The 27,117-nt window shown below is 35.6% G+C and overlaps 1 protein-coding gene across 3 annotated transcripts in view; it reads right to left on the bottom strand.

Annotated features, from left to right (window-relative positions):
* acsf3 (acyl-CoA synthetase family member 3) overlaps positions 1-26,776 on the bottom strand; it is a 48,453-nt gene extending 21,677 nt beyond the window's left edge. For 2 of the 3 annotated variants that reach the window (XM_089132857.1, XM_089132882.1), the window contains exons 1-7: positions 26,703-26,754; positions 24,526-25,210; positions 22,034-22,189; positions 12,780-12,934; positions 12,028-12,173; positions 5,670-5,764; positions 3,554-3,680 (exon numbers count right to left, since the gene is read on the bottom strand). In XM_089132857.1, coding sequence (XP_088988983.1) covers positions 3,554-3,680; positions 5,670-5,764; positions 12,028-12,173; positions 12,780-12,934; positions 22,034-22,189; positions 24,526-25,182 — 1,336 coding nt within the window. In that variant the 5' untranslated portion in view covers positions 25,183-25,210; positions 26,703-26,754. Of the gene's footprint in view, positions 1-3,553; positions 3,681-5,669; positions 5,765-12,027; positions 12,174-12,779; positions 12,935-22,033; positions 22,190-24,525; positions 25,211-26,702 lie in introns of all 3 variants that reach the window. The other variant, XM_039690944.2, reaches the window with a different exon arrangement.
* Positions 26,777-27,117: the final 341 nt, after the last annotated feature.

The following is a 27,117-nucleotide window of genomic DNA, read 5'->3' as shown; positions in this document are numbered from 1 at the left end:
TATCTGTGTGAGAGAGATAGTGTCTGTGTGTGTGTGTGTGTGTGAGAGAGAGAGAGAGAGAGAGAGAGAGAGCGTATCTGTGTGTGTGAGAGTGTCTGTGTGTGTGTGTGTGTGTGTGTGTGTGTGTGAGAGAGAGAGAGAGAGAGTGTGTGTGTGTGTGTGTGTGAGAGAAAGAGTGATTGTCTGAGTGTGTGTGTGTGTGTGAGAGAGAGAGAGTGTGTGTTCGTGAATGTGTGTATGTGAGTGTGTGCATATGTGTGTGTGTGTATGCACGTGTTTGTGTGAATGTGTTTGAGTGTGCACGTGTTAGAGTGTGTGTGTGTGTGTGTGTGTGCGAGTGTTTGTGAGTGTGCGTATGTGAGTGTTTGTATGTGTGTGCAAGTGTATGTGAATGTGAGTTTGTAAATGTGTGTGTGAGTTTGTGAGTGTGTGTGTGAGTGTGTGTGTGCGTATGTGCGAGTGTGTGTGTGTGTGCGTGTATGTGAGTGTGTGCGTATGTGCGTATGTGCGAGTGTGTGTGAGTGTGAGTGTGTGTGTGTGCTGCTGATGGAGTCTCCAACAGTCGGAGATTGGCAGCATCAACACACGGGCGAGAGAGATCTAGAAGAGCACAGAAACACGAGGAGAGGAACAGAAAGATCAATGTGAAGAAGAGAGCGAGAGGATTGGCAGAAAGTGAGCGCTGACAGATGATCTATAGAGGTGCCAGTCACAGCCGACACACACACACACACACACCATTAGACACACACACGGGCAGACACGGGCCACATTGATCCGCCCCTCTCTCTCTCTCTCTGAGTGTGAGTGTGTGAGGGCGAGCAGAACGACTGACACATCCAGAAACTCGCAAGAACAAGCCGTGTTCGCAGGCTGCAGGCGAAACGGGAATTTCTTTTAATTGTGTGTTTAGATTTTCAAAAAGCACATTTTTATCCTCGTGTTTTTAGTCCTTCTGTTGTAAAGCACATCGGTCAGCTCTGGTTGTAGCAAATAGTAGATCCCGACCGATATGGATTTTAGGGGGCCGATGCCGATACCGATAAAAAGCCCGATACCGATATCAGTGTTGGGGAAGCTACTCTGAAACTGTAGTTTGACAAGCTACAAGCTACTCGTACGTTAAAGTAGTTAAACTACAGTCAGGCTACCCTTTTGGAAAAGTAGTTAGCTACACTACAAGTTACTATCAAAAAGTAACTAGCTACATTGAAACTACTTTTGCTTTTTGAACAACGTATATTATAAATAACTGAATAAGTGTCTGAGGAATGTTTTAAGTAAAATATTTAGTGTTTAAAACAATTATGATTTCATAGAGTATTGTATTCTTACACACAACACTCGAATATCTCAGACTGTTTGTCAAAAGTGCAAATTTGCAACAAATAGCGAACAACATTGCAAGAACAAAATATACATCCAGCGTAAATCGCATGTAGATCATTTTCTCAAAAATACCGATTAAACTTGGACAAATAAGGCCATAATTAGCGTTAGTTGTTTCTCCATCCTCCAAATCTGCCGTCACGTCTTGCTCCATCATGGATAATCATAATATGGGTGTGTCAACCCACTTCTGTACGTCGGTGAACCGTTAGCCGCAAGATGCGTGATTAAACAACAGGTGGCAGTAATGGCAAAAAATGAGTTTGTAATCCAACAAGAAGAAGAATATCCTTGCATCGCGCTGATTCGCGCAGGCTCGACAAACGCAATTTAGCTTTTGCTCGCGTTACACCGCTACTTGCTGCAAAAGGTAGTTAGCTACTGGAAAAGCTACACTGAAAAGCTACAAAAAGCAACTGAGCTACAGCCAAGCTACTGAAAAATGTAGTTAAGTTAGTAGCGTCTGTAAAGTAACTGACCGATATATCGGCCGATATTATTAATGTGTTTATTATAATACAGTAGCAATATTATGAGTGTGTGTTATAGTACAGTACCAGTCAAAAGTTTGGACACACTTTCCTACTGGGCAGGCGCGTGAACTGCAACTCGTTTCACAAATGAACCGAAACTCAGCGTATAGACCTGAGAAATATATCTGAAATTGAAATTCGCGAGTCAGCAGTAAAAACACTCGTTATTAATAAACAAATAAAATGTCTCCTCGCTGTCTTTGACGTATATTCTCAATCATTACTTTTGCCAGTTCTCTGCGACAGCTTTTGTGTGCTTTATTGGCATCGCCACCATTACATGAATCACCGCACCCGCATTTTGAAAAAAATATTTATTTATCGGCCGTTATAAATGTCGATAACGATAGTTAGGAAAATGCCTAATATCGGCCGATATATCGGTCGTGCCATTCGCTCGTACTAAGAGCCACTGGTTATCAAAAGGAGAAATTTATATATTATATAGACTCATTACATGCAAAGTGAGATATTCAAGCCTTTATTTGTTATAATGTTGATGATTTTAAATTCAAAATTACAATATTGTGGAAAGATTTTCAGCTGTAAGCCATAATCATCAAAATTATAACAAACAATGGCTTGAAATATATATTTTTTACTAATATAAATATATATATATATATTTATATATTAAATATATATTTATTAACTAGCGGATATCACCATGAAACTTTCCCAGTTGATTACCTACATTAAGATGAGAAAAAAATATATTACAAGTTTTCTGTAATTCAATGTTTAAACGTGCAAATGACGCATTATCTAATTAAATATGCACTATTTTGCATATATTTAAAAAAAAAAAAAACGAAATCTGAGTATTGGATAAAGCCAGGTTCAAAATTCTTTTTTCATTGTGTTCACATATTAGATTACAGAGGGATTTATGGATATCTACTTTTGTTATCCTGTAAATCAGAATATACTGCCACTTGCCTATTTTTTGGAATAAAATATTATATAAATCAGGCTAGGAATAATATATTTACAAATCCCTCGATAAATGTCTTCCTAATATAACTATGTACAAGACTGGAAAGTTTGGTGTATATAGATGCTACTGAAGTGGAGATATAAAAGTCATTTTGAGAAAACTGCCTTTAAAGATTCAGCATCAGCCAATGAGATCGCGCATTTAGAGTTAAATCCCCCGATTGGTTGCTGATGAAAAGGAAATGACCATATTTGGACCATATTTTAGCTTTCTAATCGCAGATCGCGATCGCTGACGATTTATAACGACAACTTTCGAAGAATTTATGAGAAATCTACAGACGCAAACAGACAAAGTGGAGTAAAATAAAGACCTAAATGTGTATTTCAAACTTTTTTTCATCACAAGTCTGAAAGAAGACAATGTTATTGAAGACAAATATCCCCAAATCTCAAAATTGACGAGTGAAAAAAACCCCAAAAAACGATGATTTTGCCTGTCGTGTCTCACACCTCTTGGAAGTTTGGAAATACATGAAGCTGAATCAATAATTCATGACAGAATTTTCCTTCTTTGAATAAATAATAAAACTATCCTGCTTTTATGGTATCAAACTGGACCATTCTCCTCTCTCTGACTCATTGAGCTCCACATATCCTGTACATGCATTAGCATACAAGCGTGAGGACAGTACCGGTCTTGAACCACCCGTCCTCAGTGAAAGCGTCTGCCGTCTCCTGAGGTTTATTCCAGTACTTCTGAAACACAGACGAACCTCGAACCAACAGTTCGCCCTCCTTCCCCTCCAAACCAGCCTTCACCTGCGAACACACACACACACGTTTCAGTAGGGCTTCCTCACTAATTATTGGGTACTTAAAGGGTTAGTTCACCCAATAATGAAAATGATGTCATTAATGACTCTCCCTCATGTCGTCCCAAGCCCGTAAGACGTCCAGAACACAGTGTAGCCCTCAAACCGTATTCACTTTGTAATTGTGGACAAATGTGGGCACAGAGGACTCAGGTGTGATCCTAATTTTTATTTATTATAAATGTTATATCACTGTCTTCGATAACGTTTTGTCTATCCATTTATGGTGTTTTTTTTATTTTGGGGGTATTTTTGAATTTATTTACTTCAAAAAGTACAATATTTTCTATGTAAATTATTCTTATTTTTATGTGTTATTTTTTTAACTACATTAAAATATCATTCCAATAAGTTTTTAGAGCTAAAACCTAAAGATGAAGTGATTTTGGTGTCTTATTTTAGAATGCTTTAAATTACAGTTTTTCCCATTCATTTCTATGGGTGCCCATTTTTGACCCAAATACAATACAAGATTAAGGAGGGTTTTTTTTTTCCACCCATTTTTAACATTGTAGAATTGAGGCAAAAAAAAAAATTGTGTGTGTTCAGAAGGCAAACTTAGGAAAAGTAGCCAAGTCTTGTACCGCTTAGATCAGGGGATCAAAACTATTTTGCCCACATTTGTCCAGAATACGGTTTTAGGGTTAAGATATTTTAGATTTAGTCTGTCCCTCCATTGGAAATGTGTGTATGGTATACTGTCCTTGTCCAGAAAGGAAATAAAGACATCATCACAGTAGTCCAAGTGACATCAGTGGGTTAGTTACAATGTTTTCAAGCATCGAAAATATAATAAAACATACATTTCCAATGGAGGCACAAAAAGCTCTCGGACTAAATCTAAAATATTGTAAATTGTGTTCTGGAGGTCTTACGAGCTTGGGACGAGTCATTCATAACATCATTTTCATTTTTGGATGAACTAGCCCTTTAAATATCCTTTACTCTGATCAATTTAAAACTCTCCACGGTTAAAATTGTTTCTTTTTGTACTTTTCGTCGGACTGGTAAGAAACTTGGTAAAGGTTTTGGCTCTGGCTGTGTGAACACAAAAATATGATGGACATGATTCGAGAAGGTTAAAAGGTCGATAAAAAGATGGTGGTCAGGAATGAGCGCATGGGAAATGAATGGGAGACAAATTTCCTCTAGTGGAAGCGTTTGGTACTGCGGCCGAACTACATCTGACTAAAAAAAAGCGAGTTTTTTGAGATATCATGCTCAAATTTGGAAGGTTTATGGCTTTGATGTTCTTGCCGTTTTAAAGCAAAAAGTGTTTTTTTTAAAAAAAAAAATATATATAGATTTCATTTAAAAATTGAAAATAGTATTTTTTGTGAATTTTTCATAACAATAAACGTAAAATTCCGTAACTTTTTTTAAGTTCACTTTTTAAAACTTTTTTCACTTCAGCAATAATCTGCCAAGTGTCGTCTTTAAAAATAGATCAAAGTTCAGTCTGTGCTTTAAAGCAATCAAGATTTTCGCCAGATTCATTTGGAAATGTAATTTTCAGGGCTATGCTCAAAACTAGAATAGCTACTGCGAACATATAATGTGTTACCATAAAACCATTACATTATACATTATCAATCTAAAATATAGTGCATTCCTTTCATTGAAAAAAAAAATGTATAATTTGGTAATTTTGACCGTTATTCATTTATGGGGTTATTCATGGTTTGCTGATAGTATTTTTTTTAATAATAATAAAAAATAAAAAATATAATAAATAAAATAAAAAGTCATTTTAATATTCAAATGTTAAAGGCTGAGGAGAATTGGGTCACTCAATTGTAAGTTTTCTTGCAAATTATTATTATTGCATTCATAGAGCAAATCTTAAACAAGTTTATATTGGCAATTTCGGTTTGTTTACAGTTTTAAACTCCCATAATTCGTGCAAAATTCATATTTCAAAAAGGTTTTTATGTACCTGGGTCCCCTTTCTGTTGCCCTCCGCGATCACAGTGCTGGAGTTGGCCATCAGGATACGCACTTCCACTCCCGGCAGAGGAACTCCAACAGCTCCTGCGAAACACACACGTTTTCAGTCAACACATCTCCATTATATTCCCTTATTATTTTCATTTCAATGGCTTATATGCAACTATTGGTTACAGCTGCACGATTAATCATTAAAAGATCACAATCTCGATTCTTGGATGTGATTTTATTCTAAAATGACAGTGATTCGGTTCTCTATATATTAAAATTTAACGAATATTTAGATCTGTGTTCTGATCCAGAGAGAGCCGTTGACATGTATAGATATGAAACAACTTTCAACCACACGGTTTCATTATTTCTGTCTTACAATCATTTATATGCTCACAGAAGTACTGGGATAAAAGTTTATAGTTCAGAATAAACAATAGAGTAAACTTGAGGCTATCAATTACAGCGTTACACCAGTAGGTGGCGGCAAACACCTGTTAATTTTGTATTTGTCATTGAATCATTCATTCACAAGTGATTCTGATTCATCCAGTAAGTCTTTATGAGTGAGTCATTGAATAATTCACTCAACTTGATTTAAAAAAAAAATAATTCAAATGTATTACATTTTTAAAAATAGACTGCAGCAATTAACATTTTGTCAGAACCTCTAGTAAATTACTTGTTTTTTGTTTAATTTTCTACTCGTGAAACAATCATGATTCTCGATTTAATATATAATATATACATGCAAATATTTCTTAAATATGCATGTGTGTGTGTATTTATATATACAAAATGATTACATTTATTATGTAAACACAAACTTTTATTTTGGATGCGATTAACACACACATTTCACAGCACTAGTTTGGACTGGAGAGGCTTACTTTTGGATTAGTACTAATAAACTTTGGGATGCACCGATATGAACATTTTGGCCGATACCGATAACCGATAATTCTTTACAAATGAAAGCCAAAACCGATATATCGGCCGATAAATAAAAATCCAAAATTTGTTTATATTTTTTGAGGGCCTGATTACAATAAAACAAGTCTCTCCATTAAAATCCATGACCCAATCACACAATTAATATGTTCTTTTAATTTTACGAAGCCGATATGAAAGACTTACGCTGCACATGTTGCACTTTACTGTATTTTCCTTTTTTAAAATCATATGTGATCAATCATAATCAACAGTGCATATCTGAAGTATCTCAGCTGAAGGAAATAATACATTATTTATCAGCTTTAATATATCAGCCACATTTTGTTATCAGGCCGATAACGCTAACATTAAAAATTATAATTATATAACATATATCGGCTGATACCGATATTATGGTAGCCGATATATCATGCATCCCTAAATAAAATAATACGCTTCTTGCAAACTGTGTATAATTATTTTGTATATTTAAATATACACACATGCATGCATATATTTAAGAAAAATATATTATTCATGTATAAAATATTTATATTTATATATAATACAAATTATATGTCAATATAATTTAGCTACTAATATGCAACCATGAGAGATAAATAAGGTACAAAGGAAAGGTACCAACCCTAGTGACAGGTTTTCTAAGAAACAGGACAGTAGCATGCATGTTAAATTGCTAAATTCATGGCCACTAATAACTGCACTAACAATTAAAACTTATAATAAATTGTTTACTTTTGAATAATATGGATTTGTTTCATTTTATGTTGCCCTATCCACTTTCGGAAAAAAAGGTCCCTGGGGCTATACCTTTTCAAAAGGTACACTTTTGTACCTTAAGGGTACATATTGGTACCTTAATGGTACATTTTAGAACCTAAAATGTAAATAAAAGCACCTAAATGTACATAAAAGCACCTAAAATGTACATAATAGCAAATAAATGTACATATCAGAACCTAAAATGTACATATTAACACATAAAATGTACATAAAAGCACCTAAATGTACATAAAAGCACCTAAAATGTACATAATAGCACCTAAATGTACATACTGTATCAGAACCTAAAATGTACATATTAACACATACAATGTACATAAAAGCACCCAAATGTACATATCAGAACCTAAAATGTACATAATAGCACCTAAATGTACATATCAGAAACTAAAATGTACATATTAACACATAAAATGTACATAATAGCACCCAAATGTACATATCAGAACCTAAAATGTACATATTGACACATAAAATGTACATAATAGCACCTAAATGTACATATCAGAACCTAAAATGTACATATTAACACATAAAATGTACATATTATCACCTAAATCGGCCGATATTTAAGAAAAATATATTATTCATGTATAAAATATTTATATTTATATATAATAAAAATTATATGTCAATATACACATGCACATAATATTTCTTAAATATATACATGCATGTGTGTGTATTTATATATACACAAAATAATATTCTTCTTGCAAACTGTATATACAGCACAGATAGCACAGATATACAGAGCTGAAGGTACATCTTACTCCCACACACAATCTGACCATTAGGGGCTTGTGTGTGAATATAAATGAGACGGGGGCTGATCGGAGGTTCATGTCCACTGGGATATGATCGTGTGTGAGTGTATACTGGAATGTGGTTGTCTCTGTAGTAGCATTCGTGTCATAAAATGAGAAAAGGACACAATAGCACCCAGACTGCTTAAAGAAGCCATTAACAAGCCTCCAGTCCCTCTGCCCATCACACGCTCTCATTAAAACAGAGCACACACACACTCATGTTTTATTCAAAGCCTCGCGCACAGCAATCCACACTGTGCTCAATCCACAGGGAGTGGCCGAACCTCGTGCAACACAAAAGGAAATCGAGCGTATGTGCGTTATTACTACTATAGGCACAATCTGATTTATTTTTCTCTGGTTTACCCTTCTGAACTGCTTGTTTAACTAGATTTGTGAATTATCTTGAAAATGTCAATGGTGTTTGAGTGTGTAAAACTGAGAAATGGTATAAAAGTGGTAATGCGGAACAGCACACACACATACAATTTATCTACTAATATGCAACCATGAGGGATAAATAAGGTACAAAGGAAAGGTACCAACCCTAGTGACAGCTTTTGTACCTGTTTTTCTGAGATTGTAGCGTGTTCTGGCTAAGAAACAGGGCACTAACAATTAAAACTTTATAATAAATTGTTTACTTTTGACTATTTGGATTTGTTTCATTTTAGGTTGCCCTATACACTTTCAGAAAAAAGGTCCCTGGGGCTATACCTTTTCAAAATGTACACTTTTGTACCTTAAGGGTACATATTGGTACCTTAATGGTACATTTTAGAACCTAAATGTGCATATTAGCACCTAAATGTACATATCAGAACCTAAAATGTACATATTATCACCTAAAATGTACATATTAGCACCTAAATGTACATATTAGCACCTAAATGTACATATCAGAACCTTAAATGAACATATCAGAACGTAAAATGTACATATTATCATCTAAAATGTACATATTAGCACCTAAAATGTACTTATCAGAACCTAAAATTTACATATTATCACCTAAAATTTACATATTAGCACCTAAATGTACATATCAGAACCTAAATGTACATATCAGAACCTAAAATGTACATATTATCACCTAAAATGTACATATTATCACCTAAAATGTACATATTAGCACCTAAATGTACATATCAGAACCTTAAATGAACATATCCGAATGTAAAATGTACATATTAGCACCTAAAATGTACTTATCAGAACCTAAAATTTACATATTAGCACCTAAAATGTACATATCAGCACCTAAAATGTACATATCAGCACCTAAATGTACATATCAGAACCTTAAATGAACATATCAGAACGTAAAATGAACATATTATCATCTAAAATGTACATATTAGCACCTAAAATGTACTTATCAGAACCTAAAATTTACATATTAGCACCTAAAATTTACATATTAGCACCTAAATGTACATATAATTTAAGGCATGAAGAATTTTTTTTTCAATTTTGGTGATCAAAGATTTGTTTTAAAGGACAATATTATTTACTTTAAAATGTATTATCTAGTCCATAAGATCTCCTTAAAATCATTGAAATCAAAAATCGCATTATTTCCTGAAGTGACTGAAATGAAAATCCAAATTTCTTCAAGTAGACTTGTATATTTAGCCATGGTTTGGTTCACATTAGATAAAACTCATCTCTGGTGATCACAGTCAATCCTGTGACTGATACTGATTGACTTCATCCTACTTCGCTGGAGTCTCACGGGGAAAAGCGGGAAAGTTAACCGTGGCAAACTCCTCTTAATCATCACCTCTGAGCTTCAACTCCAGCAAAACTAGTCACTAATAAAACTACAAGCTGCCTCCGACAGCAACGCTAGCACGAACGGGCGTCGAAAGGCGAACACAGCAATCCTCACACACCCGGAGCAAACCAAAGAAGAGTGCTTTGATACCGACACTAAAGGAGACGTGGAGGCTGACAGGAGCGGTTTGATCACAAACACCCATGGAGAGTTTCTCAGAAGATAAAACAACAAAACACAGACAAACAAACTACTTCAGCCTGGAGTTTGATCTGTGACAACTCGCCGTCATAAACTGACTGAGAAAAAACAACAACATGACGTTACGGAGACGAAGCGTTAGAAGCCAAGATGATAACAGACCCAAACTGTCCCATTACAGAGTCTGGAAGAAGCAAGAGCGTTTCGTTAGCAATCACAACCATCTCAGACGAGTTAACGACAAAATAATACAGTTATATCACACTCAAACATTCAAGTAAAATGAAAGAAGTAAAACACTTTTTGAACATTTCATCACAACTTAATTTCATTGAGTTCATTTACTTATAAATATAAACAAGTAAAATTAAAAAAATTTGAAAATCTTGCAATTTGTGTCAAATCCCTTTATTTGTTATAATTTTAATGATTGTTTTATAGCTAAAATTTTGAATTTGGGGTTTTCATAAGCTGTAAGCCATAATCATCAAAATTATAACAAATAAATAAAGGTTTGAAATATCTCACTTTGCATATAATGAGTCTATATTAGTTTCACCTTTTAAGTTGAATTGTATAGTGAATATAATGAAAAAAATGAACTTTTGCAGGATATTGTAAAATTTGTTGTATTTTTTTTTTAAAGATTTTTAATCGAAATAAAATTCAAATATTGCAGAAAAACTAAAAACTTAAAAAAATAGAAGATAGAAATATTAAAAATAAATAAACACTAATATTCAAATGAAAACTGAAACTATTTACAACATTTACAAAGTACTTTAGACTAAAAGTACTTTTTTATTGCAATATGTTAATTATAATCTATAAACACGCTTCATTCGACACTCAAAAGCAGTTATTTAAAATTTTAAAAGTGGATGAGATGTAGCTCCCAGCATGCTTTGCAAGGGACTGTATTAGGAGAGTAAAGTTTGGGATTGATTTTAGCGTTTGATCCTCAGTTATGTTGGGCATTTGGAAGAGTTTCTATCATAATTTTAAGGTTACCATTATGCAGAAGAGTAAATTTAAAGATAGAACATTCAAGATGCTAATAAGTGCTTCTGCTAGCAAATAGCTAGCTAAAGTCTATCAATTTAATTAAATGTCACTGAATCAAATGAAATATAAATGGATGAATGAATATAATAAAATGCCTTTGAATCAGGCCAGGAAGCCTTTAAAAATTCACATTGAGACTACTTAAATTGGGTAGTTTAAAATTACATAATTCCATTATGTTGATGTTACATGAACAAATTATGTTTGTTTAACGTAATCCAGTTATGTGGAACCTGTTGAAAAATTTAAATTAATTAAAGCCAACATATTATTTTTTTTGAGCGTAAACCTCTGTAAATTAATAAAAAATTAAGTTGGACTAGCATAAGCAAATTTAGTTAAATCTACAAGAGTAAATTAATTTGACCTAAACCAACAAAATTGTGCTGACCCAACAAAAGGATTCATTCTGAATGAACTACATTAAATTGAGTGCAATAATTTCCTTCAATTAAACGAATTAAGGGTAATGAATGAATTTTTTGAGTGTGCTAGGGGTGTTGCATAGAGTGAGTGGAGGCAGGGCTATAGTAATTTAATTTAGCACATTTTAGTTTTACTTGGAGTGTTAGTTGGTTTTTAATCCAGTATACATTTTAAAAAATATCGGTTGAATAATCAGTTATCGGCATGCATGGTCAAACCTAAATATCGGTATCGGTAAAATCCACTATCGGTCGGCCTCTACACATTTTAATCTTAACTTTCCAGAGCCTTTTTTTTTCAGATTCACAAACTTTCAAGGATTTCATGACGTAATGCAGTACCGGGTACACGTGGTCCTTTCAGTGGGTTTGACAGTGCCATGCCGATCTCCGTCATGCCGTAGCGCTCCAGCAGAACATGACCTGTGATCTCGGCCCAGCGCTCCAGAACCGGCTGAGGAAGAGCAGCAGAACCAGACACCATCAACCTGAGACACAGAGAACACGCCGTCATCTCCAGTGGGAAATTATGCACTTGTTTTTCTTCAAGAAGTCTTGTTTAAGCATTTGACCCTGAGGTAAAGTACGTTGCTGAGCTAAATAAAGGTTTGAAGGCTCTTCTTTGATGTAGAATGAAAGAGAACTTGCGAAGAGATGCTCTCGCTGTTTGGATCTGAAGTCAGACGCTGTGAGTCTAGATACATAAATGTGGTTTGTTTAATAAAAGACAGAGAGAGAAAGATCTGAAAGTCTAAATCTTCTCTGTGTTTTCTGAACAAAATCGCTCATGTCGGACCAAAAGTTTGGGACGGTCTTTCTCTTTTTTTTCCTCTTTCTATAAGGTCAGTAAAGTCACTTACGAAATGTTAAAAGCACATGTGATAAAAACGTCCTGGGCATCTTCATGATGGGTGTTAGTTCATTACCTTGTCTATGTTTTGTATATTTTTATTTATTTCTCTGTAGTCCTCTTATTTTTGTGTTTTATTAGTGATTGTGAAGTACCTTGGGCAACATTCGTTGCATTAAATGTGCTATATAAATAAACCAATTAAATAAGAGAGAGAGAGGGAGAGAGAGAGAGAGGATAGTACCGTATTCTCTCTTTGCACACAGCCCTGATGAAGTCTTGGACTTGTGGTTGAGTAAAATGTTGGTCGTAATATTCAATGAGTTTTGAGTAGATGGTGGGAACTGCCATGAACACGTTCACCATCGGAGACTTTGAACTGATCAACTGCTCCCAGACCTGCAACACAACAACTACATTAGCATTTATTAACCACATGTGTAACAGTTCAATGTATAACAGGAAATATCATTCAAGTGTGTCCTATTAGGCATCAACTGATATCAAAATGTCGGCCAATTCATTGACCAATAATTATTTTTATATACTTTGTTATTGTAAGGTTAGGCTGGTTAGCATCGGTAGTTAGCCCTGCTAGATAACCACCATTTTTTTAATGTTTTGGGTATAGACTGATAGTGACAGATATTTATTTTTAAATCAGAAACCGAGACAGATATAAATAAGTCTAGGGAGGCATCGATATAAAAATTAATAATAATAAATAATAAATATATAATAAATAAATAATAAATTTTGGCCGATACCGATAATTCTTTATATCTGCAAAACCGATAACCGATATTTTGACTGATAAATGTAAATCCAAATTTTTATATAATTTTTGAGAGCCTGATAAACCCTCTCACCATTAAAATCACAAAATTATAATATTCTCACGATAACTTTATGTAGCCGATATTACAGATTTGCGCTGCACGTTACACATTACTGCATTTTTCTTTTTTTTTTAAGTGATTCCAGTCATATTTTAAGCACTTTAAAACCATCATGTTGAACCTGAAGCGTCTCAGCTGAAGGAAATAATCCATTATTTATCAGCTTTAATATATCGGCCAAATCAAATTTTCTTATAAGGCCGATAACGCTAACATTAAAAATGTACATAAACCAGCCGATACCGATATTATATTACGGCAGCCGATATATCATGCATATCAGTCTCTCAAATTATATAAAAATTTGGTTTTAGATTTATCCGCCAATATATCGGTTATCGGCTTTCAAATATGAAGAATTATCGGTTATCGGTATCGGCATAAATTCTATTATTGTGAATTCTTTGGCCATGATAATTGTGTAGTCAATATTAATGCTAAATTTTAAGCTAAATGATCAGCAATTTATTTTTTGTTAAGCTATACATTCTCACTTGAAAATTAATGAATATAAAACCGATTAACTGGGTAAATATCGGTTAGCATGAAATAAAACATTGTCTCCAGAACTGAGAAGAGATTTGAATGGGAAAACTAAAATATATGGGTCACATTAGGTAAAATCAGACATTAAAACAGGTAGAGTAGACAAAAAAGACTTGCATAAAGTTTGAACTGGATAGAAATCAGCCTTAATAGTATCAGTATTGGACTAATCAGACGTTTACTGTTAATTACAGGGGGGGGGGGACACTACAGATACCGATTAAGTCACTGATCGTGTGCGATTTGTCTTCGTGACTCTAGAAGCTTGACGACTGGAGGGATGTTGTTAAAAAAGGAAAAAGCGAGTATAGATTTGTAAAGGTCAGTGTGATCCACAGCAGAAGAGAAACAGTTGAGATTCCCAGTAGAGTTACTATTGAGGTCAGAGTGAAGACTGTGCCGGACACACTGCGGCTTTTACTGCCTTTCTCTGCGTTTGATGAATGTGTGGTGTTAAGCATAGTGAAGGACGACACACCCGATTCCAACCCCACACAAACACACACACACTTACCTATGTATTTGGGGATATTCCATTGGCGTAATGGTTTTTATACTGTACAAACTAGAGCCAGACCGATATATCGGCAGACCGATATTATCGGCCGATATTAGGCATTTTCCAAACTATCGGTATCGGCAGTTATAATGGCCGATAAATGAATATTTAAAAAAATAAAATAAAAACGGACGAATCACGCTTGAACCATGTCACGAGTGTTGGAGTTGTATAGTTTGTCCACCAGAGGGCACTCTACACCGTTCCTGTTGGCAACACTCGTTGAGTTGGTCACGATACATACATTGCTTGAATAACAATTAAAAGAACATCCTCATCAGTTCTCTTAACTCAAATAAGCAGGACAAAATTTGTGACTAATCATCTCCAGTTTAAAAAAAAATAAATAAATAAATAAAATATCGGCCGATATATCGGATTTTAAAACCCAAAAATATTTGTATCGGTATCGGCCTTCAAAATCCTTTATCGGTCGGGCTCTAGTACAAACTGTATAATTTATTCCCTTACACTAACCCTACCCATCTCACACACACATCCCAGTCTGTCAGATGGAAACAGATGCACAACTGCCCATATAAACACACTTCTTCTCACACAAATCAATTACGCAGCTTCTAACTTTACTCACTAACTCTCTGTTCTCAGTCACACACTTTCATTGTATGAAAGGATGAAAGGAGGTACGATGAATGATCAAACATAAATGTGTACGATTCACACATAAAAGATACAACATGTAACAATTCATTCTTTTTCATCTCACACACACACACACACACACACACACGCCTGGCTGCACCTTTAGAACACAGTGGGAGAAACGTGTGAATTAATTGAAGGTGAACGACAGATTCTCCTTGGCTCGGCCCCCCCTGGGAGACACATCTCTCTCGCTCTTTCTCTCTCTCTCTCCATTTCATTATTTCTTGCTTCAGTACCTCCATGCTCTTATCATTCCTGCTGTCTCGCACTCTCTCCATCACCAACACACACACACACACACGGAGTGACACTTCTTTTATCATCAAAAACCCATCTCTCATCACTCCCCCTCCTCTCCACTCTGGTACCCAAGTTTTTCTCTGGTTTCTCTTTTTCATTACATTAGCTCCCAACAAAGAACTGAATGCATCTGTGTGTATGTCCAAACTGCATATTTAGTAGAGCCCGACCGATACAGGATTTTGAAGGCTGATACCGATACAAATATTTTTGCGTTTTAAAATCCGATATATCGGCCGATACTTTTATTTTTTTTATTAAATATTGTTGGATTTCACACACGTGTAAAAGAAAAGCTAACTTTTCTTTACAAGATAAATGTCTAAATGTTCACTCCTCGCAAGTATAACTTACATTTTACAATGCAGGGACTGTAACTAGAGATATGCTAGTTATAAATACAGTAATAATTACTTTATTTAGGCAGAAAAAGTTCATTGTGGTTTCCAAGCTCATTAATGTTAACGTTAGCGGTCTTCCACTGATGATAGTGGCATTAGCTAGTCTATGATGAGCCATAATTTAGTAATAGATAGTCATTCTGCAAATTGTAAAACATACATTTTCAATATAACAGGCCGAGGAGAGATGATTGAAGCGTGTTCGTCTGTTTTTATTTTATTTTTTAAATATTCATTTTTCGGCCATTATAACTGCCGATACCGATATTTTGGAAAATGCCTGATATCGGCCAACCGATATATCGGTCTGGCTCTACAATGTATGTGCGTAAACATCAAATTCATATAAATTTTGGCACGCTTTGCCTGGAGACGTTCTTGCCAATAATCTTATCAAATTAATTTTGATTTATCAAACTGTCTTGAAGACTTCAGCCAATTAATTTGTTGGGCTACAGAAAAATATAGCAAAATATCCAACGTTCATGACACACAATTAAACATTAAATATAGTAGCAAGCAGCTAAAAAAATGGGCCAAGTACAATAGATGCAAAATGAAAAATTTTGAAAAATTCAAATTTATTTGAATTTAATACATATCGTTTCAAAGCAGCTTTACAGAAAGTGCATTTCAGAGGTATGCAAGCATAATATAACATGTCAAAGGACAGATTTCAAAGACTTGCATTAAAAAAATGACTGTAAGGAGTCGGACTTACTAAAGACGCGCTGTGAAAAATCGTGTCTGAGATTATTGCATATGCATTTGTGGGAGTTTCCCTTTTAGACGCAGTATTTATGGGAGGAGAGTATTTAAATAAATCATGCAATATGTTCTCACGATAATTGTATGTAGCCGATTCCAATCATATTTTAAGCACTTTAAAACCATCGTGTTGAACAGTCCGCATCTGAAGGAAATAATCCATTATTTATCGGCTTTACTATATCTTTACTATATCGGCCAAATTTTCTTATCAGGCCGATAATGCTAACATTAAAAATGAACATAAACCAGCCGATACCGATATTATGCTAGCCGATATATCATGCATTAAATCTCTCAAATCATACAAAAATTTGGTTTTAGATTTATCGGCCAATATATCGATTATCGGCTTTCAAATATAAAGAATTATCGGTTATCGGTATCAGCCTGTCGGTGCAAAAATTGTATTATTGTGCATTATTTTGCCCACGATAATTGTGTAGTCAATATTAATGCTAGATTTGAATCTAAATTATCAGTTTTTTGTTGTTTTTTTGTTAAGCTATACATTCTCACTTGAAAATTAAAGGATATTATAACCGATTGCAATATACTAAGGTTTGTGCTAGTCAGTTTCCTGCTATTTCCAGTATTATTAAACGCCCAAAAAGCATTAAACCAGATGATAATTTGAGCTGCTCTTGGTAGATCGTGTTGGTCATTACAGTGTGTGTGTTCATTAATGTGTGTTGCCTCTTATCTGCACTTTTACAGGATTGTGCTCTCATGCCAATTTGCCCTGTTTAGTAAATCTGGCCTCACGTTTCAGTGCAACAGGCAAGATATTGCATTAAAAAAACATTTTATGTCAACTTGAGTTGTATGAAAACGGTTTGAGATTTAAAGTTCCCTTGTAATGAATATGATAAACGAATACACACAGAGTCAATTGACATAGATGAGTCAATATTTTCTAAAATTGACTATCTTTAACCCCTTACCTGTCACCCCCCTTTTTGATAATTGACATTAAAATGCACTATACAAACTTAAATGGTTGTAATTGAAGAAGGCTTTGGAATATATACCCATGTTTGGTCTTGTTTTAAAGAAAACAATCAGCAGATTATTACTGAAGTAAAAGCACAAATTCAAAAATTTCAAGTATGAAAAAGTTATGGAAGTTATAATTTACAGTAAATCAAATAAAATTTATTAATATATATTTTTAATATAAAATAAATATTTTACTATAAAATTACTATAAAATGAAAGCTATATATCTAACCAAGTTGTGTTCCAAATTTAAAGTTGATATCACAAATTTTGAAGTTCCCATGAGATTTTGTTTAGGTGTAGTACCAAAAAAAGCCACCGGGTGCCATTGAATTCCATTGAATGTAATTGTATGCATTCTGCCTTAACAAATTAATACATTTCTATCCAAATATCACTTCTGTCACTAAATATGGAACCTTGAGACTCAGACCTTTCTGACAATATGTGTTTTGTCAAGATTAGAAAAGGTTTTGATAATAAATTATGAAAGATGATGCCCAAATAAAAAATAGCGTTTCTATGGTAATGAAACGTCCAATTTCAAAACGGGTTTCACAGGATGAATTCTGAGTTCGTAAGCTTTCAAATGATACCTAATTTATGATAACTACTAAAATATGTGATTATATATATATATATATATTATACTTTTTAGAGGACTTCTTACCTTACTTTTTAAAATATAATTGTATCTTTTTTTATTGACAAATACTAATTATGTTTTATTATGAACTTTTAGCACTAAAAAACAAAACTTTCAATTATTAAAAGTGTGTGCGTCGACTTTTTGTGACAAAGGTCTAATAATTTGTAAGAAAGAAACGCCGCTAAAATATCTATTTAGGAGTCTTAGACCTTTCCATCGATATATAGTTTTTCATGACTAGATTAGGATTTAATAGTAATATAGTGAAGTAAATTTACAGTTAATGGGTTAAAATGATGTCTAACAGACTGAAAGCTACAGATTTAATTGTGTCTCGGATAAAACTGTTTCTCTTTATTTGTATGCCTAATCACACACAAACACACTCTGAAATCCAATAATGAGCAACATACATGCAGAAAACACCCATCCCACATCATCACATGACGGATAACCTTTTACATGCCGTCATTAATAACAGTAGAGCCTCTGTCTAATGCATTCATACCACAATAAATTCATCAACACGCATGTTTCGCTCCCACCAGATCTGATATGAGCGCTCATCACTCAAACAACTCAGAGCCGAAGTAATGGTGGCTCAGATATTGATTTTTCTGCTTCATTAAAAATGACTGAACCGCATGTTGTAAATAATAAAACCCTTGTGGTGAAGAAAGCATTTGATCTCTCGAAGAAGAAGGTGTTTGTTTTTTTGAAGACGGTCAGATCTGCGGAGAACAGGAGAACGTAACTTTCTTGTTGTCCTGAATGTCTTTTTCCCTGTTGTGTCCTCTCCAGACCTTTCTTGTCAATCAGATCCTTGACTCCCATTAAATCCTCCTGGACCTTAAACCCGTTCACTCGCTCGCCCGCCCGCTGCCGTAAACCCCCCTCCCTCTCCCTCTCCCAAACGCGGATCATTCCTCAATGTCACGGCATCCATTGATCTGCTTCTAAAGCCCTTACCGAGAGTCGGCGTGTTCAGATACAGAGCTACACTGGGCAATCCATCACACAAACTCAGCTCACGGTGACAGTTCGGGGCGTCTCACACACACACACACACACACACACACACACACGTTTATTTAGCTATCTTAATGGGGAAATTCCATTGCCATAATGTTTTTTGGTTTTTTGTAATGGTACAGTTTTCATACTGTACACACGATTATTAACTAAACGATTAGTTGGGCGATTATTTCATCGATTAGTCGACTAATCTAATGACTAATTGGACGACTAATATAAAGAATATTTTTCTGCTGCTCAATTAATAAAAAAACAATGTATCTCAAATAAATACTAGCATACTGAATCAAGATACTATAAGCTGGCTAACGTTAGTCTAATGCTATATCATTATAACTCTACAACCGCCAAAACCGTGTTATTAAAATATTTTTTTACAAACATTTTATCGTAGAGAATGTTCAAATATTAATATCAGCTGAGGAGGGAAACGGAGGCGGAGTTTATACTAAGCCTTGTTTATACTCGACACGTCCGCGCGGCACAAATGACGCGTTGGGTGCGCAAAATTGCGAATTTTTTTTTTCTTAAGAGTTTGTGTACTGTGTGTGATTCATTTAATGGATAGCACATTCACTTCTAGTCGTCTTCGTCCTCTACTCTGCAATGTTTCGGTCTCCCACGTGTGTGTGGCAAGCTGTACCGCCGGGAACATGCTAAAAATAAATAAATAAAGAAGCGGCGACGCAAAAATATGACGTCGACGCAATTTTGACGTCATCGACGCGCCGCTACAGCACTAGTACACACACACACACACACAGTCTAACCCGACCCCAAACCTACCCATCACACACACACACACACACACACAAACCTGACCCGACCCCTAAACCTACCCCATCACACACACAGACACACACACACACAAACCCGACCCCTAAACCTACCCATCACACACACACACACACACACACACACACGCACACACTCTTATCCAACCCCTAAACCTACCCCATCACAAACACACACACACACACACACACAAACCCGAGTCCGACCCCTAAACCTACCCATCACACACACACACACACACACACACACACACGCACACACTCTTATCCAACCCCTAAACCTACCCCATCACAAACACACACACACACACAAACCCGAGTCCGACCCCTAAACCTACCCATCACACACACACACACACACACACTAACTTAACCCCTAAACCTACCCATCACACACACACACACACTAACTTGACCCCTAAACCTACCCATCTCACACACACACACACAAACCCGACTCCTAAACCTACCCATCACACACACACACACACACACACACACACTAACTTGACCCCTAAACCTACCCATCACACACACACACACACACACACAAACCCGACCCGACCCCTAAACCTACCCATCACACACACACACACACACACACACTAACTTGACCCCTAAACCTACCCATCACACACACACACACACACACACACTCACACAAACCCGACCCGACCCCTAAACCTACCCATCACACACACACACACACACACACACACACTAACTTGACCCCTAAACCTACCCATCACACACACACACACACACTAACTTGACCCCTAAATCTACCCATCACACACACACAAATACTAACCCGACCCCTAAATCTACCCATCACACACACACACACACTAACTTGACCCCAAACCTACCCATCACACACACACACACACAAACCCGACTCCTAAACCTACCCATCACACACACACACACACACACACACTAACTTGACCCCTAAATCTACCCATCACACACACACAAATACTAACCCGACCCCTAAATCTACCCATCACACACACACACACACTAACTTGACCCCAAACCTACCCATCACACACACACACACACAAACCCGACTCCTAAATCTACCCATCACACACACACACACACACACACACACACAAATACTAACCCGACCCCTAAACCTACCCATCACACACACACACACACACTAACTTGACCCCAAACCTACCCATCACACACACACACGCACACACTCTTATCCGACCCCTAAATCTACCCATCACACACACACACACACACACACACACAGAGGCTGTCAGATCTTGAGTCCTGTATTGACGGCTTTAGCTCCGACACGCAACAACAGCTACAATTAGTGCATTCCTGCGACAAGTCCCCGATAAGGGTGATCACTGGCCTCCTCCAAACACACACACACACACACACACACACACACACACACGAGTCGACACACACAACTTCATCGTTCAGGACTCACGAGTTCTTCCCCAGAGGAGGCCTTACAGACGGACTTCTCCAAACACATCTAGTTGCCCTCAGTTACAGTACACCGCTAGTGCACACTGGGACGCGGATCAGGGCTCTGCTGAATAATTTGGGTTATTTAAATTACAACTGAAAGGGGTCATGAATGATATGATTATTGTATTATAATATGAATATGAGTATTTAATAACAAGGCTTTGATCACACGTCTATCTCACAACCGGAAAAATATTCATCCTTCAGTTGATTGGCTGCCTTTCCCAGCCGGCCAATCACAGTGGAGGAGGGGCGGGACTAATACCACACCAACTAGTGGTTCAACAGATCTCCAACATCCGATTTCTTTCTCACCTATTTCCGTTCACTTGTCTGCGTTTCGGCTTGATAATAAAATGAACAAGAGTCGTTTGGGTACCTTCTGAGCGCTGAACTCTGGCAGCATGACACAGGTCGCGCCCACCCAGAGCGGGCACATCAGCTTATTCACGATGCCATGCACATGGTGGAGGGGCAGTGTGTGCAGGATCACATCATCTCGACTCCAGGCCCACTCGGACACCAAACCCTGAACCTACAAGGCCAGAAGAACAACAGGTGTGTGTGAACGTTACGTTTCCATCATCCACACGCTTGAATCGTGGAGCTATTGTGCTCAAAACTCAAAAAGAATGATGCCCAGTTCTCATTGTGCTAAGGCATGAACATGATTATTATCTACGGCTGGTGCATGCGCTCACAATCACGCAGGCCGGAATTGGGTCGAAACGTCCACACTTCCCAAAAATGAAAATTATAATAAAATTAGGGCTGTGCAAAAATTAATTGTGATTAATCGCATCCAAAATAAAAGTCTGTGTTTACATAATATATTTGTGTGTGCTGTATATAATTATTTTGTATATATAAATACACACACATGCATGTATATATTTAAGAAAATGTGTAATTCATATATAAAATATTTCTATTTATATAATATAGATTAAGATAAAACAGTCCCATCAGGCATGCAACAGTATGCTGTTTTTTTAGCTATGAGATTTGAGAATTGCAAGCATTTTATTTTCCCAAACAGCTTTAAATGGCTCATCCAATCAGATTTTAGATATTGAAATATTTTAGGGTTTACATTTTTTGGGAGAACTATCCCTTTAAGTTATTTTAACTATGTATATATATATATATATATATATATAAATGAGTTTTTCGATTTCTTTAATAGCTTCAGTTAACCATAATAACCCTGCATAACTGAGGTCAACATCGCTGTTTAAGTTCGATAACATTTTTAGGGATGCACCGATATTAATATTTTGGCCGATACCAATAACCGATAATTTTATGAGTCTGAAACCGATATTTTGGCTGATAAATCAAAATCCAATTTTTTTATATAATTTTTGTGAGGCTGACAAGTCTCACCATTAAAAGCAACATCCCAAACACAATTATAATGTTCTCATGATATTTTTCTGTAGCCGATATGACAGACTTGCGCTGCACATTTTACTGTATTTTCCTTTTTTGAAGTGATTTCAATCATATTTCAAGCAATTCAAAACCATCATGTTGAACAGTAAACATCTGAAGCGTCTCAGCTGAAGGAAATAATACACTATTTATCGGCTTTAATATATCAGCCAAATTTTCTAATCAGGCCGATAACGAGAACATTAAAAATGAACATAAATCGTCCGATAGCCGATATTATGGTAGCCGATATATCATGCATCCCTATTATAAATATATATGAAACTTGAAAAATTTGAATATCGTGCAAAAGTTATAAATTTGATGATTATTGCTTATAAAAACCCCAAATTCAAAATCTCAGAAAATTGGAATATTGCATGAAATCAATAAAAAAATATTAAATACAGAAATGTCGGCCCTCTGAAAAGTATAATCAAGCAGACTGTATATATATAATTATATATACTAAATATATTAGTTTCACCTTTTAATTTAAATAACTGAAATACATGAACTTTTGCATGCATGATATTCTAATTTTTGTAGTTTCACCTGTATATATATATATATATCAGCTTTTCAGATATTATCAGAATTCATCTTTTGACAGCTTTAGTTGACCATAGTTACTCAGAGGTCAACATCGCTGTTTAAGTTCGATAACATTTTTAGGGATGCACCGATATGAATATTTTGGCCGATACCAATAACCGATAATTTTATGAGTCTGAAACCGATATTTTGGCTGATAAATCAAAATCCAAATTTTTATATAACTTTTGTAAGGCTGACAAGTCTCACCATTAAAAGCAACATCCCAAACACAATTATAATGTTCTCATGATAATTTTCTGTAGCCGATATGACAGACTTGCGCTGCATTTTCCTTTTTTTAAGTGATTCCAATCATATTTCAAGAAATTCAAAAACATGTTGAACAGTGCGCATCTGAAGCGTCTCAGCTGAAGTAAATAATACACTATTTATCGGCTTTAATATATCAGCCAAATTTTCTTATCAGGCTGATAACGCTAACATTAAAAATGAACATTAATCGGCCGATACCGATATTATGGTAGCCGATATATCATGCATCCCTAATACAGGTGAAACTCAAAGAATTTGAATATCGTGCAAAAATGATAATTTTGATGATTATGTCTCACAGCTTATGAAAACCCCAAATTCAAAATCTCAGAAAATTTTAAAAAAATTCTGAAAAGTATAATCACGCATACTGTATGTATATACAAACTACATTAGTTTCCCCTTTTAATTTAAATAATTGTAATACATGAACTTGGTTTCACCAGTATATATACTTTTCAGATATTATCAGAATTCAACTTTTGACAGCTTTAGTTAGTCAACATCGCTATTCAAGTTTGATAAAACGTCCATGCGTCAGTTTACAAAACCCGAGCGCTCATTCACCATGGCCTGCAGACTGCTGTGTGTGTGCAGCGCTGCTTTGGGTCGTCCCGTGGTGCCGCTGGTGTAGATGAGCATCGCCGGTCTCTCTGCCCAATCGGAGACGTCCTCGGGCAACATCTGTGTGTCCTCACTCTGAAGAGCATCTAAAGTGGTGGGAATCTGTAGGCAGGGCAGCCCTAGTTTCTGGGCCAAGGGCTCGAGGGTATCAATAAAAGGTTCTCCGGCGACCAACAGCGAGCTTTGGGAGTCTGAGACGACATATTCCAGCTCATTTAGAGGATGTTTTCTGTATAGGGGAACCGATATGCCACCACACATCCATGACGCCCACTGAGCCACGGTGTAAGATGCGTCGTTGGCACACAGAAATGAGATTCGCTCGCCCTTCAGGTCTCCTGATTGACAGGCGAGAGCTTTGGTAATGAGTCCCGCCAGGCTTTTGCTGCTTTTGTAGAGGGAGCTGTAGGTGTGGCTCCCGCTGTGATCCATAATGGCCACACTGTCTCCATACGCAGGTGCTCTGGAGAAAACAGGAACGATTCTCCCAAGAGCTGGAGAGGTTTTGTGGAGGGCTCTCCGGTGCACTACATTTCCCAGAAGCCACTTCAGGGCTCTTCTGCCAGCTTTACAGTGAGAGCAGCTCCAGAAAGACATCATAGCGTTTCATCCGTCTAAACTTGGGACACTAAAATGAAAGAAAAGCATATAGTTCACCCAAAAATGAGAATTCCTGTCATTATTACTCACCCTCATGTCGTTCCAAACCTGTATAAGACTTTCATTGATATACATTTGCTGATATAAAAGTAATCGATCGCTTTATTTGATGCTTTTATTCACATATAAACATTGAGAGAACATTGTCATATGTTGGCAATGTGTGACACTGTTCAATAATAAGTGACTCATTCATAAACAACTGCATAATTCTTGAATGAATCAGATGTTACTTTGAACGAATCATTTGAATGAATGACTCAATGACTCGCTCATCAAGACGGTCACTTCTGACGCTTGGTTTCATGTTTTAAAGTATCATTTTTTCCTCAACATTTTTTATATTAAAAACAATATCATAACATTAATGAACGCACTTGTTATTTTTCAGTGTAAATTATTTAATTTGATTGGTAACAGCCCCATAGTGTCTAATTATTTTAATTTATTTGTTGATCAAATTTAAGAATTTGAAATTAAAGATGAAGCATAAACGTATTAAGATTAGACCGGGGCAGATCGGCTGATGAATGTTTATATGTGAATAAAAGCCTTAATTAAATCAAGTCTCTTCAGAAAATTTGGACTAAACGTCTCAATTCATATGGATTGGTTTAACGATCTCTTCATAAACTTTTTAAAGCCTTCAAGAATGAAACAATGAATGAAAGTCTTACAAGATTAGAACGACATGAGGTTGAGTAAATAATGACAGAACTGACATTTTTGTGTGAACTATTCCTTTAATAAACAGTCTATAATAAAAACAGCCAAATAATAGGCTCACAACACAGGATTTAACATGAAAGATGACTTTTACTGTCAGCATTTAAAAAAAAAAATTATCAACCTATTTTTATGTAAGAAATGTTTTATTTTGATGATCTACTTTAGACATTGTACTCACTTTACAACTACATGTCAACTAGCAGTTATTAGAGTATTAGCTTAATATCTAACACTTTATTTTGACGATCCACTTTAGACATTCTACAAGCTACAAATAACTTTGCAATTACATGTAAACTAGCAGTCATTATAGTATTAGACTTTTAGGGTTCGTGTTAATAGAATAAATTGTCATATAAGTTCAAAAGTTAGTCAGTATAATGTCTAAAGTGGACTATCTAAATAAAATGTACCCACTCCTTTTGTTATTATTAAAGATAACTTTATTATTACTTTATGTTTTGACTTTATTATTACTTAACTACCTTTATTATTCATTCGTTCATTCATTCTCTTTCATAAGCAGGACTATGGACCCCAAGCATAATAAAAGTAAATCTCAAAACAACAGTGGTGCCATAAAACATATAATCCCGCATTTCTTAGGCTTAGAAAGACTCACTACTCGAAAGTTTATTTTTTATAATGTTTTCTGATGTCGCTACGCATAAAATCATAACATAACTATAATAGTTTCCTCAAACATACACGCAGAATGAGACATTTCTTACCTAAAAAGTCATACTGGAGACTGTGCGCCGTATAAACACATCCGTGTGGAAATCGAAGCTAAGCGGAACCTTTATTTAAAGGACCTTTAGTTAGCATTTTACAAAGCACAGTGGAACACCAATATCTTTACATTTAATTTTAGCTTTTAACTTGCGATTAAAAAGAATGGGGGAGTGTTTTCATTAAAATGTTATGCTTGTTTTCATTAGAGACTTGACTGACGAAAATCTTGTTTTAGTGACATGAATGTCATCAGGTAGAAATTATTAGCATTTTTAAGCATGTTAGGAATGCTAAAAATATATATACAATAAAATAACAACAATACATTGTTTTAAAAAACTATGTTTTTCGCTGAAAAGTCAAATACATAATACTCAGACATAAAATAGGATGAAAATACAGACAGATGGA

Source organism: Pimephales promelas, chromosome 1, assembly GCF_988280905.1.
Source record: "Pimephales promelas chromosome 1, fPimPro1.hap1.1, whole genome shotgun sequence".
Classification (NCBI taxonomy): domain Eukaryota; kingdom Metazoa; phylum Chordata; class Actinopteri; order Cypriniformes; family Leuciscidae; genus Pimephales; species Pimephales promelas.
This window is presented reverse-complemented; position numbering and strand designations above follow the sequence as displayed.